The sequence below is a fragment of the Pseudonaja textilis genome, chromosome 1, assembly GCF_049901715.1.
Source record: "Pseudonaja textilis isolate UNSWEBS1 chromosome 1, rPseTex1.2, whole genome shotgun sequence".
Classification (NCBI taxonomy): Eukaryota; Metazoa; Chordata; class Lepidosauria; order Squamata; family Elapidae; genus Pseudonaja; species Pseudonaja textilis.
The window spans coordinates 87,857,071-87,873,493 of record NC_141990.1 but is presented as its reverse complement, the minus strand read 5'-3'; the positions used below and the strand labels follow the sequence as shown (position 1 = coordinate 87,873,493).

The 16,423-nt window shown below is 37.0% G+C and overlaps 1 protein-coding gene across 1 annotated transcript; it reads right to left on the bottom strand.

Annotated features, from left to right (window-relative positions):
- Positions 1–692: 692 nt before the first annotated feature.
- Positions 693–13,241, bottom strand: MTFR2 (mitochondrial fission regulator 2). The gene is made up of 9 exons (XM_087916688.1): positions 13,027–13,241; positions 11,169–11,248; positions 10,252–10,374; positions 8,604–8,708; positions 6,534–6,652; positions 5,543–5,739; positions 4,547–4,844; positions 3,065–3,248; positions 693–940 (listed from the first exon to the last, which is right to left on the bottom strand). Exons 2-9 carry the CDS (start codon positions 11,229–11,231, stop codon positions 842–844), a joined length of 1,188 nt encoding a protein of 395 aa, XP_087772814.1. The 5' UTR covers positions 11,232–11,248; positions 13,027–13,241; the 3' UTR covers positions 693–841.
- Between the last annotated feature and the right edge of the window lie 3,182 nt (positions 13,242–16,423).

The window sequence follows — 16,423 nt, the reverse complement described above, 5'->3', positions numbered from 1 at the left end:
ATGAAGAATGGCAGATATATGGATCTGACACAATGTCATATTGTGTACAGAAGATGCAAATAACTACAAACAAGAGCATATCAGCAGAAATGATAAATATACATTTACACTAGGCAACATTTAAGTCTTGGGATTCGCAGCCAGTGCTGCCTAATGCTTCTGAACCAGCTCAGACAAAGCTGATTTAGCTATTTGTGGAGATGTGTGAACTAATTTTAGATGACTCCCTTACATTTAGCATCTGGGCATTACAAGACAAGGGGCTAATTATTAATGAGAGTAACCCTGCATAAACTTTGACAAACACACAAGAATTGTGAAACTTGATACATTTAAGCTATGGAGAAGTATAAATCTGCACATACAGTAAAACAAAGCTATTTTAGAAGATAAATTTACAGAGTTAATAAGAAGTCACATTAGTAATATTTGCATCATAAATGTCAAATATCAATATACTTTCCAATGTTTGTTCATAATCTTCCACTCCATTCACAACTGCAGAAAGTTCACAACTTATATACAAGAGGAAGCAAATGCTATAAGAATCAGTTAGGGAAATTTAAAATGATTCCATATATCAAGGAAATAACATGTTCTTTTTACTATCTTTTTACACATTAGTCATCTGACTAATACTTTGAAACCAATATCATAAAACGGATATAAAAAATTATAGAGATTTATAGCTGATAAAAAATGCAATTTAAAAAATTCACGTAAACACTCAACAGAGTGAGTGTTCAGAACTGTTAGATTTGTAAGTCTTTGTACAATGCAATAATAAATAATAATAGTAGTCCCAATAGTCACAGCTGCTTCCACAAGATCAACATCATGACTATATATGAAGTTTCGCTTTTGAAGACGATACATTTGTCACTTCTTCAGTTTTGTTAAGTCTCTGCTTCGTGCTTGGTTTCAAAATGCGACAATCAACCTGTAATCAAAAACATTTTATTCATAATTGTATTGCTTTTTGATTCAAGGTGACATACAAATTAAATTGAAATATAATAAAGCTAAAATGAAATATAATAAAGCTAAAGTAAGAATAAATCATTTTTAAAAGCAGACAATTAAAGTCATAGAAAAACCTATACTAGCATCTTCCGTATGTATTGAAATAGAATGGAAGCCAATGGAATTGGTGTGTGATTTACGTAATATTGTCAGCAATTGAGTTATTACCTTAGTTTACATTATTTACAACTTCACTGGCAGAACCATGTAGGATCCACAATAGTGGTCTACACGGGAGATGATTAAGACGAGGATCATGGTAGAAAGTTTTCCCTGAGTCTAGGAACAGTGCTACATGGGTACCAGCTAAAAAAGAGCAAAGGTTCGCTTAATAGAGCATCAAATCTATAGCCTAAAAAGAACAATTGATGAAGACGTTATAAAACCAATTTCTCAGAAGAGTTCAGTTCTTTTCAGAACAAGCAATATCTTCAGCCTATTAGTCTGTCTTCTGACAAACACCTTCAATTGGCCTGACTGAATCTCAGCTTATCAGCTTACTTCCATTCATCATAGCTTTCATACAGTGAGTGATAGCACTGATAAAGACAGGGTTGGTTATCACAAGCATTGTGATGGTGTCTAACACTAGAACTTTATATATCTGAAAATCAGGGGCCTTTGAATGCCAAAAGGACAAAAAGAAAGCTCCGAGGGACCACGAGCAAACCACAGTAATCAACTGAGAAAGGATTCAGCATCTTCTAAAAGCGCTCAGACAAATAGGACCAGAATCAATGCGAAATATTGCTCTCAAATCCTATATTGACCCAATTCCTAATTCCAGCTGTCATTTATTCATAAAAGCCAGACATAATCTGAATTGATGTAATTTATCACAGTTACAGTTGTCTACATCAAACAATCTGTGATTAAAAAAGTCTTTTACAAAGGCATTTCTCATATATATATACAAGTAGCCCTTCCTTACAAACTGTCTCATTCAGCAACTATGGTGCCGTCATTCAATCATGTGATCACTATTAATCAGCACTGGAGTCTACACCTGACCTGTTCTTTTTCTCTCTCCCATCTCTTGCAGAGCAGAGATTGGAGAGAAGAGATTACAAGAGAGTAAGAGGAATATTCACTGAAATCCAGATGCTGAGGCTGACAGCCACTAGCATGCTATGTAAATACTTCAGTGTATTCCGCTTTGTGTGCTTTACTCTCTTTATAATCTCTTCCTCTCCAATCTCTCCACTCTGCAAGGCGTGGAAGGAAAGCAAGTGATTTGTGTAGGCAATCTCCCCTGGGTCTGGCCCATCCGCTTACCCCCAACAGGGCAGAAAACCTGGAGAGGACAGGATAAAAAGGGACACAATGGGAAATACACCAAGCTGTTTGCACAGCACCCTTGCAGCTGCCAGCACAAGTGCATGGCTTTGAATGTGTATTTTCCATCGTGCACCTGCTTACTCTCTTGTAATCCTTTCTTCCCAATAAATATAAATATGTATAAATAAATATAAATACAAACATTAATTGCCTTCTTGTTAATGATCTCAGTGTCAGGGTGAGCATTCCGAAGACCAGAGAAGTGGTTAGGAGCAAATAAAAGCCGAAGGTGTGAAACCATTTAGTATTGTCAGCTTTGAGCTGGAAAGCACAGTTGAAGTTGTGTGATTTTCCACATAGCAACCACTTTGCTTAGCAAAAAAGTTGGCGGTCCCAATTGTGGTCATTAAATGATGGACTACCCGTATTAAACTTTACAGAGCATGTAAAAAGCTAGAGACAGGGAAAATTCAAGTCTCCTATTCGGAGCATTGTGAGAAAGTACAATAATTCTTGACTCTGAACTACCCTTCCAAATCACTCAAGAGCTCTGAACCCTCTATATATTCAAGGTTTCATGGGATACAATAAGAATACAATTCCAGCTGTGGTCATTAAGTTCTATCCCCATACTATCTATAGGGGTATTTATCTTGACTTTTCATCTCCAGAATATTTTCCTCTATAGGATTATTAATTTAATTCAATTTTTTTAAAAAAACTATTTAAGGAAAGAATGATATATATATATATATATACATACCATTGGAGTATCTGGACTAGAAAATGGTGAAGCACCGTAAGAGCTGTTCTCTTTGTCAAATGAATCATCGCAACTGCTTTGTGATCCAAATTTCTCTTTAAGAGCTTCTGCTATTAAAGCTGCTGGATCCCACTGAGATGGCTTTACCTTATTTCTTTTGGGTAAAGGTGTACCTCCAGGAGATCTGGAGAAAGAAAAGCAGAACATTTGCAATTTCTAATGCAAGACATTGCTATTGAAAAATTAAACATGTGTTACATTTTCTAATCTGCTTTTGTTCTAATTTATTCAGCATCCTCCTTTCTAGAGGTCCTTGCTTGACCTATGAACTGTAACAATATTATACATGTTATTTTGCAGGCAGCTATAAAGCAGGCAGCTGTTGTGGTTCGCCAGCAGCAAGTATGGATCTTGGAGAGCGAGGACTCAGATAAGGGGCCTGTGTGTAATGCAGGGATGGGGCCAGGACCATCAGGGAGTGGAATGCTGCCTTTGGAGATTGTGGAGGCTGGCAGCAGTGATGAGGAGATCCCCGAGGAACCTGTGCCCAGTGCGTGTGCACACAGGGCTGTTTGAAGGAAAGATCAGCTGCAGCAGCACGGGCGACTCGGGAATAAGGCTGCAAGGTAATGACTCCTCCCTTAAGAGATAAATGCCATCTGAGTTCTTTGCAGGAAGCAAAGTTTTTGCACTCAAGCCTTGTGGACATTCGGAGTATCTTGGCTGGTGTTTGGAGACTCTTTGTGTTTGAAATATTTCTTAGTAACTTTATCTAGTATTCTTGGCAGCCTTGCACAACCTTGGCAAGGCTCGTTCTTATCAGAAACAATTAGTTTGAAACAGCCTTTTAACCATGAAGGAACGGAATTCATAAAGAATCATTAAAAGGTTTTACTGTTACCTCTGTTTTGTGTTTGTTTCCTTGGAACATGGTTTGGGTCAGAACAGCAGCCTTCTGATGTTTAAACTGTACTCCGCTATTTTTTACTACAGGTACTCTTTTGACAATCCACAGCCGACTCCGGAATTTTGGTCAGAAGTCATCACAGTCATGTGTTACCATGTGACTGAAGTCAAATTTACACTGGTTGTGAAGTGAATCAGTTGTTTGTTAAATGAACAATGTGGTTGTATGTGCAAATCTAGCTTATCCAATATGTGTTTTATGCTAGAAAATGGGGGGGGGGGGAGTCCCAAAAAGGGATTGTGTGATTACAAGCCTAAACAACCTGGGGAAGCAGTCAGGGTGAAAACCAATTGCCATTCCTAAGGACCAGGAAAACCACTGAAAAGCAGTGACACAGAATCTCAGGTTCCTTTACCTCTTTAAAGTGAAGCCCTCTTTTTTTTCTTGGTCAAACTGAAATATCTGGGCTGGTTCTCATGGGAAAGCGCAGATAACCAAGAACCAAGCCACGTGCAGTTTTATAAGTTTGCAACAGCACTTTAAAAAAAAAAGAATTCACATTTTGTTCAACTTACTTCTCAATAGCTCTGAGTTTAATATTATTTATATCCTTGAGAACATCCATCATATCAGGAATAGCTTTCTGAAGTTCAGCCTTATCTTTGATCTTTTCAGTCTTTATAGCCCGACGTTGTTTAATAAGCTGAACTGCCGAATTATGGGAATCAAAATCAGACTTTAACCCAAATGAAGGGGGCAGTGGTGGAGGTGGAGGTATGATTACGTTACAAAGAGAAGTAGGAGCTGGCATAAAAACCATTCCTGGCTGAGGGAAATCATTAGGAGTGTTTGATGAAGTCCCAGTGTCTGAACCTATTAAACAATTGAAGAGAGAGGTAATATTAAAACAGGCACCTGTAGTGTTGATGGATAAATGTAATAGTAGATAGTGACTGCTTATTTTAGAATAGTACTACGTCTGAAAACCAGAAAGCATGGATAATCAAAAAGGAGCTAATGAAATAAAAGAGAGAAAAATAAGACCACACACCACTGGTACTGATACTAATTAACCACAAAGATCATTAGATAATTTTGATCCCATCTCTTACCCCAGGCTACATATCTTTAACATTCTTATTAATAACAAAATACAAAATATGAGAATTCATTTTTTTCTCTGAAAAGAAATTTTCATGCTATCTGTTTAAAAACATTTCCTCAGTTTCGAAAAAAAAATTGTCAAGCAGCACATTGGGATCTAAGAAACCCAATCTCTTTTAAAAAATAAGTAGAAATAAATGTGCAATTCTTTAAATTCAACTCGAAGTCCCACCATCCCCCCTAGCCAGTAAGTTAATTAGATGTTTATGTTTAGAAAGAATCTGGGCTCCTCTTACTGTTGATGATAAAATGAGTAAATTTTAGGTGCAAACATAACCCGAAGCAATTATAAACAAGACAATTTTCTACATAAAAGTTGCCGTCAGATGGCAATATGACTTAATATCATTAGGAACAAGAGAAACACATAGAAACACATTCATTTGGATCCAGAAAGACAGACTTACAGGATTGATCATTTACTGCCCTGTTTGCTGCCAAAATTGCAGCAATCTGTTTACGAAGATGTGCTAATTCATTTTCAAGAACATGAATTTTTTCGAATGCATCTTCACCCTCAACAGTTGTTTTTTCACTTTTTTCTTTTGAAGAAATTGGCAAAGGAAGTACAGATGGAGTGGCAAACCCTCTCCATTCCTCAAATCTAGAAAATATCAAGATACCACAGTGTAAATAAATATGAGCATTCGAAAGGCCAAGACATTTGGGATGAAGCAAACTCGCATGCCTAACACATAAACTGAAATGTCTACAACTCGATCATATATACACAGCAGTAGCACTGAATTCAGTAGGATTTACTCCAAATAATTGGCTATAAATAGCATTCCGAACAGAATAGTAAATATACTGTTTATAGCATCAGTGCTTCTGTGGTTTGCATTGCACTGATTTTTCAAAATCCATAAACTTATGACAATAAACGTAAAACAATTCCATTTCAAAAATACAGATACTTAATCAACAGTAAGAGTTAATTAAGATTAGCTATCTTATTTATTTAAGTCTTCTCAATTTCTTATAGCACTGGGTGCTCTATGTTACTATTTTTATTTTCTTAATTATGGCATCACTGATTATTGACTGAATAAAGAAATGATTAACTGATAGATATACCACCGAGAGAACATGCACCTAGAGAATCCATGGAGGGGAGTCTTGGCAGCACACAGCTCTCCCAGGCGGGAGGCAGTAAATTCCACCAGCGAGAAACCCAGATTAGGAGAATGTGCAATCCCAAAAGGAATGGGGAAGGAAGCCACATCCTAGAATCACTCAGGATAATTCTGTCAGGGTAGCGGATGATAGTTTTAGTTTGGCAAGATTCTTCCCGTTAGGTATAAGTAAAAACAGGATTGGAATAAATTGGATTTTACTGGGTCATCTTCGGGCTTGTACCTGACAATACTTGAAAAATGTCTAGTTGGTTTTACTTGCCTGAATTTAGTGCATAGATTTCTGTCTTCATCTACCATCCACAGGGCATCGGCAAGAGATGGTTGAACAGAATTAACGGTGCTGTATTGTTCCTCAAAAGACTTCAGACTTTGGACAAGCTAAAGCGTTAAAAAAAACACCCACTTTTTTAATAAACAGTTGTTTTTAATTATTAGCTTTCTAGCAGTAATCCAAAAGACACATATTTGTTCTAATACTATTATCCCTTTTCAACAGAAAAGAAGCAATTAAGGAGAAGATGAGACTGCAGAATCCCAGTTTCATTAGAACGAACCATGTTGCTATGCAAATACTGAATTTTATGATGTTAAAATTCAGAGCAGTTAAAATGGCGCAATGGTTAAAATGCAGTATTGCAGGCTACTTCTGCCGGCTGCCTGCAATTTGGCAGTTCGAATCTCACCAGATTCCAAGTTGACTCAGCCTGCCATCCTTCCAAGGTGGGTAAAATGAGGACCCAAATTGCTGGGGGCAATATGCTGATTCCGTGAACCACTTAGAGAAGGCTGTAAAGCACTGTGAAGCAGTATATAAGTCAAAGTGCTATTGCTATCTCATGGCACAGGTACAGGAATACCACGGTGATATTGCAGTGTTTACAGATACTAATTTGGGACTAAAATTACAGGGTAAGGAAAGTGGCTGAAAATCATGGCATCACAGGACAACACCTCTTAGGGATAGAAATTCTGGCATCTCTGGTTACCACTGTTAAACAAATCACCCCAGGTGGTTAGGCATGGACATCATGTGGCCGCCATTTGCAACCTCCTGCCAGTTTTACCATTGAACCAAAGATGCTTTTTCAAGAGGCAACTGGACTTTCTGATTTTTCTTTGAAGATGTTTTTATTCTCATCCAAGAAGCTTCTTCATCTCTGACTGGATGGTGAGGATGGTCAGAACTGAACAAGCTTCTTGGATGAAAAGTGAAACGTATTCAAAAGGAAAACCAGAAAGTCTACTTGCCTCTTGAAAAAGCACCTTTGGGACAATCATGACCTGGATGACTGAGACTCTCCATAGACACTTTATTACTGAACATACTTGTAGGAATCCAGTACATAAGGTCACAGATGGGGATCACATGACCACAGGACACTGCAACATCCCACATCATAATGGCAAGCTGGTTGCTGAATGTCTGGGTTGCAATCATAGGAGTTGTAGAAATACTACCACCATTGTAAGTACAAAAATGCATTGAAACGTCCACTGAATGAGTGGTCATTAAGCAAGGACCACCTGTTCTTTGTTATTTCTACCCCTCCTCATGTCCCCTGTAAATACCTCTGATCAGAGTAAACAAAAGAATTAAGATATATTGCTTATTATTAGTATTATTTAATAGTAATAATACCAATCCTTCAAAAATTTTAGCTCTTCCAAAATTCTACTCATCCATTTTTAGGTAAGGAGCTGCCTAAAGTAAGATTTGCTATATAACTTATAAAGATATTTAGGATACAATGACTAAAATCCTTATTAATCTTCCTCTGAATGAAAACTAAAATGACAAGATAATATGTTTTCCTATTTATTTTTAATAATGACAGTTGCAACATTTTTCAGCTGAAGTACAGTGTAATAGTAGCAGCACACAACAAAATATATATTACGTATCACAAATTTTAACAAACGGCATTCAAACATTATTCAAAGTAGCAAGAGGGAGTTAATAATTCATTCATTGTCTGAAATTAGGCTTTTGAAAATTATCTATTTTGATATTTCTATTATATATACAAAAATCTAGGTGACTATGACATATACATTTAAATCTCTTTTACTTATTATTTTACAATGGCCACTGTTATTTAAAATTTCTATTAATTCATGTGCAACTTTTTCCCAAATGATAAATTTATGTGATATGTTTTCTCTATTATTATATGTTATATATAGCAGCTGGCTGAGGAAATCTGAGAGTTGAAGTCTACAAGTCTTAAAGTGGCCAAGATTGGAGATCCCTGATATATAGCAATATTGAAAAATATATACTGTAAATTAACAATTTATTCATTTTAACTTTAACAAATAACACATATACCTGAAAGTGAGGTCTTGAAAAAGGAATTAAGGTAAGACACGCTCCCAATCTACGAACTAAACTTCGAGTAGGTCCGTATCTTTTTCGTTCTGAAACCCAGGATATCTAAGGGTTGAGAAGCTTGTTGAAGTTAAATGGAAACATTTTTAAACGGAAAAAAAATCAAACAAAAGTTAATTATCTTAACTATATATCAACTAAATCTCGGTATATCTGACATGGTGAGGAAAATATGACTTACAGTTATTTAAATTGTAGTGCAGAGTCTTCAATTTACGACCACAATTGAGCCCCAAAATTATGTTGATATGTGAGACATTTGCTAAGTAAGTTTTCCCCCATTTTACGGTCTTTCTTGCCACAGTTGTTAAGTGAATCACTGTAGTTTTTAAGTTAGTAACATAACTGTAAAATGAATCTGGCTTCCCCATTGACTTTGCTTGTCAGAAGATCACAAAAGATGATCACATGACCCTGGGACACTGCAAACGTCATAAATGTGAATCAATTGACAAGTATCTGAATTTTAATCATATGACCATGGGGATGCTGTAAGGAAGCACCATTGTGACTTCAGTCACTAAATGAATTATTATAAGTGGAGGACTACCTGTATTTTTTAAATTATTAAAAATAAATAAATATTGCTTTATAAAAACTAGATTCAAGTTCTGCTTGCAAAAGACATTTTCATTCTTTGTGTCATGCCCTTGGTAGAGTCGGACTCTGAGGGAGAGGAGGAACAGCCAACAGGGAGTGGAGGTGTGGCTCCGGAGGTTGTGGAGGAGGCTGGGGAAGGGCAGAGGCCAGCTGGCCAGTCAGAGGAAGAACCAGGCCTTCCCCTCTTCATCCTAGGACACACAGGGAGGAACAGAGAAGGAAACAACTTGGCTTATGAGAGAGGAAGTGGACACAATTCCTCTCATTAGCTGCAGCTGGGGAGAATAGTATATAAGAGGGACTGTTACAACACAGTGTTGTCAGAAGCAAAGTGTTTTATTTTGGGCTGAAGTTATCTTGGTTGGCGTCCTTCCAACAGACTGCCTTGTTATCTCCTTGAAGTTGGTAATTACTTATCCTGGTCCGTTGTGGAATTTCCTTCATTGTAGTTTGTTTGAGATTTTTTATTTCACCTCTATCTGCTCATTAAGTTTGGACTGTATTGCTTTCTTTTGAAGACTATTTTTGAGTAAGTTTTATCTCCAACTGAGAATTATTGAACAGTGGGGCCAAGTTGAAGGCATTAAAGGACATTTATTTACGTTTGGGATTTTGTTATGTTTGTGTTACACTCTGGGTCATCACACTTTGAAACATAAAAGAAAGCCCTGCTAATGGAAAGGGATGGTAATTTATAGCCCTTGTGCCATGGTCATAGTATCCTAAAGGAACTTCCAGTCTTAGAAGGAAGTATTTGTGAGGTATAGATTGAAATATCTTCCCCCCCTCTCTAATAGGGTAGAACTCTGTTATTGGAGATGCTAGGTAAATGCCAGTATGTTTTCGTTCCCTATTAATAGCAATGGCAAATGAAGAAAGCAAGTTATCTAAGGCTGAAACGTAATACGAAACAGAATGGATGCAATCAATATATAGATGTCTATATAACCTCAAGGAATAAAAGAGGGAAAAACATTGATAACCTCACCAAACAATTCCTGGAATTGATACATAATTCTTGGAAGCATGTTCTTGAAAAGGTATTTGAAGAAAGATGAGGTCCAATCATACGAACAAGGCCATTTAGATACAATTTACACCTTTGCAAGGCCTGAATTGGGAGAAAAATAATAGCAAAACAAGTGACTTAGTTCCAAATGGACACGTCTGTTGGTTCAAGTTTTGTAACTTTAGAGCTGTGGGCTGCAAAGACACTTCAACAGATATGTTATTTAAACTGAAGAGATAAAAAAATCTAATTTAAAATTATTTATAGTAAAACACAGCAAGCAGCTGCTTCGAAACAATGTAAATATGTGCATACTAAGGTTGTAATTTCTCACTGCTTCTTGTTTTCATTTGCAGCATAATTAAAGTGAATTTAGCGTCAGGAATATATGACGCCTAATTCATAGCTATTAACAGCCAGTCAGCTTGGAAGATAAACCTCAAATCCCATTCCATCACAACTGGGACCAGAACTTCTATCACTAAGTCAAGTGCCCAATTTTACCCTTTTTTTTTTTTTTTTGCTGTGGTCATTAAGTGAATTTGGCTTCTCCCACTGACTTTGTCTTTCAGAAGCTAAAGAAAGTTGCAAATAGAGATCCCAAGAACCTGGGACACTGCAATTGTCATAAATACATGCAAGTTGCCAAGTACATGAATGTTGTTCATGTAACCATGGGGACACTGCTATGATTAAGTGCAAGGAGTGTTTGTAAGTCACTTTTCAGCACTGTTAGGACTTTGAACAGTCACTAAACAAATTGTTTTAAGTCAAGGACTACCTGTATAGAGATAGCCTGACGTTTTCAGAAGACAAGAGAAAGAGAAGTGGTATGGAATGTAGACCCTTTAATATAAAATAATAGTAATAATGCAAACACATATCTATCTGCTTACCAGTTCTGGGACCACACCATAATACTCCAGTAATTGCCGTAAGAGATTCAATAGCAGAGACATTTAAAGAATAGTGTAATCTATTAAGACAGACACAAATTAAAATTGATGAAAATGCCCAAAGAGTTCAGTAACCATTTCCTTTAGCTGCAAGGAAAAATATGTATATTAGATTAACCCTTACAATGTATTTAGTTTCATGCCAGTACCCAATTTATAATGCAAAGCAGCTTGTGATATTCTTTGGTGAATAACAGAAAGTAATGCTAGGAAAATAAAGACTGATTTAAAATTACGAAAAATAAGCTTGCCTACATACTGTATGGGTGCATTCTCCCTGTATGGGTGCATTCATACAAACATAAGTCGTATTTCTTAATCTTTCCCAAAATGTTTGTGACAGACTCATGAGATACCTACTTTAGAAAAAAAAACTTCATGCAGTGGAAAAATTGGGTGGGAACCAATGGGAAACTATTCCAGAAATCATAAGAATCTTTGCTGAGTTTTCCAGTGCAATATATATACATTTATTGGTCAGGACAAAAATTGACTATGGCTTAAAATGAAAACGTGGAATTTTCAGAGGGGGGGAAACTGCAAAACCTTCCATGTCATTCTTCCTATGCTGGAATAAAACTTATGAATTGTGTTTGGATTACTCAACATGTCCATCTTTGGATGCAAGATGGTTGGTTTGGAATGATGCTTTGATCCAGTCTCTTAGATTCACTTTCTTAATATTATAAATAGTAACATTTTTAGATGTTCTTGAATGTATACAAGGTACCATCTTGTACAAGTTCAGTGGAGATCTATTTACCAAAATGTCAGATATCAACATATCATTAAAATAATTTACAAAGTATTTACATGGATGATACTTTACCATATTAGTTTTTAATTTTAATCACATTATTTGATATTTTGTATTTTATTCACATAACATATCAGAATTTTACTTATGAGTTTGATAAAATAAAAATTCAGATAGTCACAAAATAGTAGAAAAGAGATATAGAATACTAATTCTTTGCTGCTATCTGGAAGCCATTCAGAATTTTACATCCCAGATTTAATAGCACCAAACATATCTGAATTAGAAGTTTCCCATTCGATCCTTTCACAAACATAAATATCATTTTTGTTCTCTGTATAACATTTACTTTTTTTCTTCTTGACATGAAAAATATCAGGTTTACAAAAAAACCTATTTATTTATAGTGTTTATATAATTATTTAAATAAATTTAAAATTTATACAAAAATGTTTTACAATAAATGTCTTCATATTCTACCCAAACACTATCTCACAAAGTCAGGTAGCAACCAAATTAAAAACAGGCTTAAACGTGACTCCAACGGGAGTTTTAAATTCTAGGTCTTCACTCGAAATGATAAAATCAAAATACCCAGATATATACACTTCCGATGTCTATGGAGATTGCCCCAAACGTGCTTTTTTTCCAAGTGGCAACTGGACTTTCTGGTTTTTCGTCGAAAACGTTTCGCTTCTCATACAAGAAGTTTCTTCGGCTCTCAAGTCAGAGTTTGCGACTTGGAAAAAAAAGCACATTTAGGATACACTTCCGATGAGAACAAACATGAAATAGTGTAGTTTGAAGGCAGACAATATGAATATGGATTAGTTTTGCATTGCTCCATTCGTTCTAATACGGCCACTCCCAAAGCATTTTGAACCGGGATTTAAGAACCGTTCTTCAGTAAGGCTAACTTGTAACTGGATTTGACCAGTGGGATTATCTTTATACTAAAATTCACTTTAGCCACATGCGGATAAAACAAACAAGCGGGGCGAGGGTGCAAGCTGGCCAAGACGCGAGCCGTCCGGGACCCACCGTGGACGGAGACTTCGGATCTGCCAGCTCGTCGAAGAACCGCGGGATACTGACGAACCCCACCAGGAGTGGCGCGAACCTTTTCGCTGGAACCCCTGCGGGAGCGCCGCGCCAGACTCCCCCCGTCGGTTCTTTACCCGAAACCTCCTACAAGGAAAGCGGCCAGAGAAGGTAAGCAGACGCGAGCTTCCCCTCCGCGACAATCAAAAGTTGGCACCCTTTTTCTTGATTGGCGAGATTGGGAGCGCGAGTGATTCGCTGTAGCCAATCAGGAAGGAGCAGGGAAGCCATCTGACGCTCCAACCAATCCCAGAGCTCACTTTTTGTTCATAGATCTATGCGTGAGGGAAGAAAAATAAAAATGGACCGGTTGGGGGACGGAATGAAAGTGTCTTTAATTAAGCAGGCTCACGGGATCTCCGTGATTTCCGATGCAGAAGCGAAACCGTAACTTTCCTAAACAGGGGGAGAAAGTCGGTTGCTAAATAAGAACGGGCCATATCTATTGCTCGGCCTTGCAGAAGGCATTTGATTTAGTGTCGGCCATTTGATCCGCCGCATGTCGCTCGTGTTGCGCTGCACCCACTGAACCGCGTCGCTCCCTCACCCTCACCCCCTCCTTTGCCAACCTCCTTTGAAGATCAAGCGTTTTCTTGCTCTCCTGCTTCCGATGTCAACGAGATCGGGAGCGAGGCCCGTGTTCAACTAAATTCATTGATGACCGGAAAGAAAAATCGGCTTTGCTCTACGAGCTATATTGCTTCTACTGCTAATGGTTTATTGTTGATTTACGTGATCTTGACTGCAAGAATATACCAAGTTTAGATAACTACAGTCTCACTGAACGTTTTGATATGCATTGCTACCGTAGTCATCTTTTTTTTCCATCTGAAGAAAAGTCTTTTTTTTTTTGCAATGACGAAAATAACATTTCTTTAACGTCCATCATTGTTTACTGACAAAAGTTATTGTACATTTGCTGATAGCACTTTTAAATGAAGCAGAGTATTAAGCACAATTTTCTGGAAACGTTATGAAAGTAGTCTTGTGCCAGTATTGTCTTTTGGGTATTTTTCCACATTATATGAATATGAATGCATTCATTGTTGCATTCTCTGCATCTCCAAAGCAGGAGGATGGAACATTGCCTACATCTGGCTTTGAATGATATATGGACCCAAACTTTAGCTTATATTGTGATTTATCCTAGGACACTTTCAGGACATGATTCTTGCTTGCCAATGCTTATTAAAAGGGTGTGGGGTATGGTGAGTGTATAGATTTTTGGCATATTTTCTTATATAAGTACATCCTATTTTAAAATTTGGAATCTTGATTGCTATCACTAGAATAAATTTCCTTTGTGCAATCTGAGCTGCCTTAAATATATTAATTCCTACTATCCAACCAACTTTGTTGTTCCAGATGCCAGGATTTCCCTCTATACCATATACAGGGCCCTACTGATAGATCTTTAAAAATGTTTTTTTCAGGCTCAGAATATGCATACTACCTATGCTTCTACTCAAGATCTTAGAATTATAGTCAATTGCAACTCCCTAAATATGGCACTATAAAACACATAACCCTTTTGTTTTGTTTGCTGGTTTGATGTGCATAAATACTTCCCCCTTCTTTATGTGACTGCTTGGCAGACAGTACAAGTTCATCATTTCCTATTTTTCTGCTTTACCCAGCCCTTTATTTTAGAGTCAAAAGAAATTACCTTTTCAGATACTTTGCTAGGCAATATAAGCCCATCTATTCTTCTATGTGTTTGGTTGTTGTTTTTTTACTATTTTGTGTAATTGATTTTTTTTCCTGATTAAAACAAACAATAACAAAAAGCCCAGTATCTTTTATAGCAACTTACTCTGAAGTTTGGATGAGGAAGAACGAACTAAGCTTCAACCCTAGCAGGTTGATGTGGGTATTTGAGACTTCTAGTGTAAATTCTTTCATCTTTGGCCCTCGATGTTTGATAGGCAGATGACAGCTGTGTTCAGGAGGGTCTTTCACACTAATCTTGTTTCATCAGTTGTATCCTTTCTCAGACTGAGGCTCTTCTTATTGCAATGTGTAGAAAGGGTTGCTTTGATAATCATTTGAAAGATGCCAGTGGTTCCACAGCTGCATGAGAATTGGGCAGGTTGTCCCACGGACACCCATGCTTCATGAACTGCACTGGTTCTGTTTGGCTTCTGGTTGGATTACAATTCAAGGAACCAACTACCACTTTTAAAACCCTATTTGGTATAAAGTGTAGCTAATTAAAGGACATGTGTCCTATGGTTTCTGCCCACTTTATAACATGATACAGTTGGCAACTTCCAGTTCCATCAATTACAGATATCTATAGTAAGGCACAGGTGGTGGGCCTTCTCTGCACCCCCCCATCTTGAGATTCATGTTTCTACCTTATCAGCCCTTAAAATAGCATTAAAAACATTACATTTCTTCCAGTTTTAGAGTTGTAGTTAAAGTCAAGGTACTGGGGTGGAAGTTTATCTGTTATTGGGGGAGATAATTAGTCGCTGAACTGTCTAAATTGCATTATCCTCATTTTTTTTAAAAAAATAATGTCAATATTTGTTAATCTAGACGAAATTGTTGGGTCTGAACAACCGAGAAATCTTATTAAAAATAAATGAAATTGTAAAAAACTATTTTAACAATAATGAATATTAACTGAGTTCACATAATGCAGGGGGTGTCATGATGTTGTCACATGACATTTCAGGACTTTTCCCCCCTTCATTAAACCGGGCGTGGGGATGGCCAGCGCGTGATGCATCCAGCCTGTGGGCCACGCGTTTGACAGCCCTGAGATGGTACAATAAACCAATTAATTTCAGGCTATGCATAAGCCTAATTATTGTGGTCAGTAAAGCTTACTTTTTGGCTTAATGTTGTGAACCAGGTCGTGAAATCATAGATTATCACCTAACCCTCAATAACACTCTCCTATTAACCTATGCAGTGTCTATATGCCACTATGAAAACTAAACTTTTTAGTAAAGTTTAAACCCAATGATATTTATTTATGTTGGTAACCAAATATGCCAGAAAGGGATTCCAGGTATGCAAAAAAATTTGTTTCGAACCATTTTGAACATAAGATATTACAAAAAATCCCATTATGATGAAACTCTTCCAAAGGGCTTGAGAAACGCTGTTTTGTGTTTGAAGCAACTTAAACCCAAATGTTGCATACATCCCTAATCCAAAGACCTTAGTGGTGAACTAAAATTATTCACGACAACATGAAACAGAATACTTCATTAGCTAAATATTCTGTCACTTGATATACATTATCTTCTCTCTTAATACTCAGAAATTTTATTTATAGCATGCTAATAGCTACAAAGAAGTCACAAAAAGGAGGCAGCACCCACAA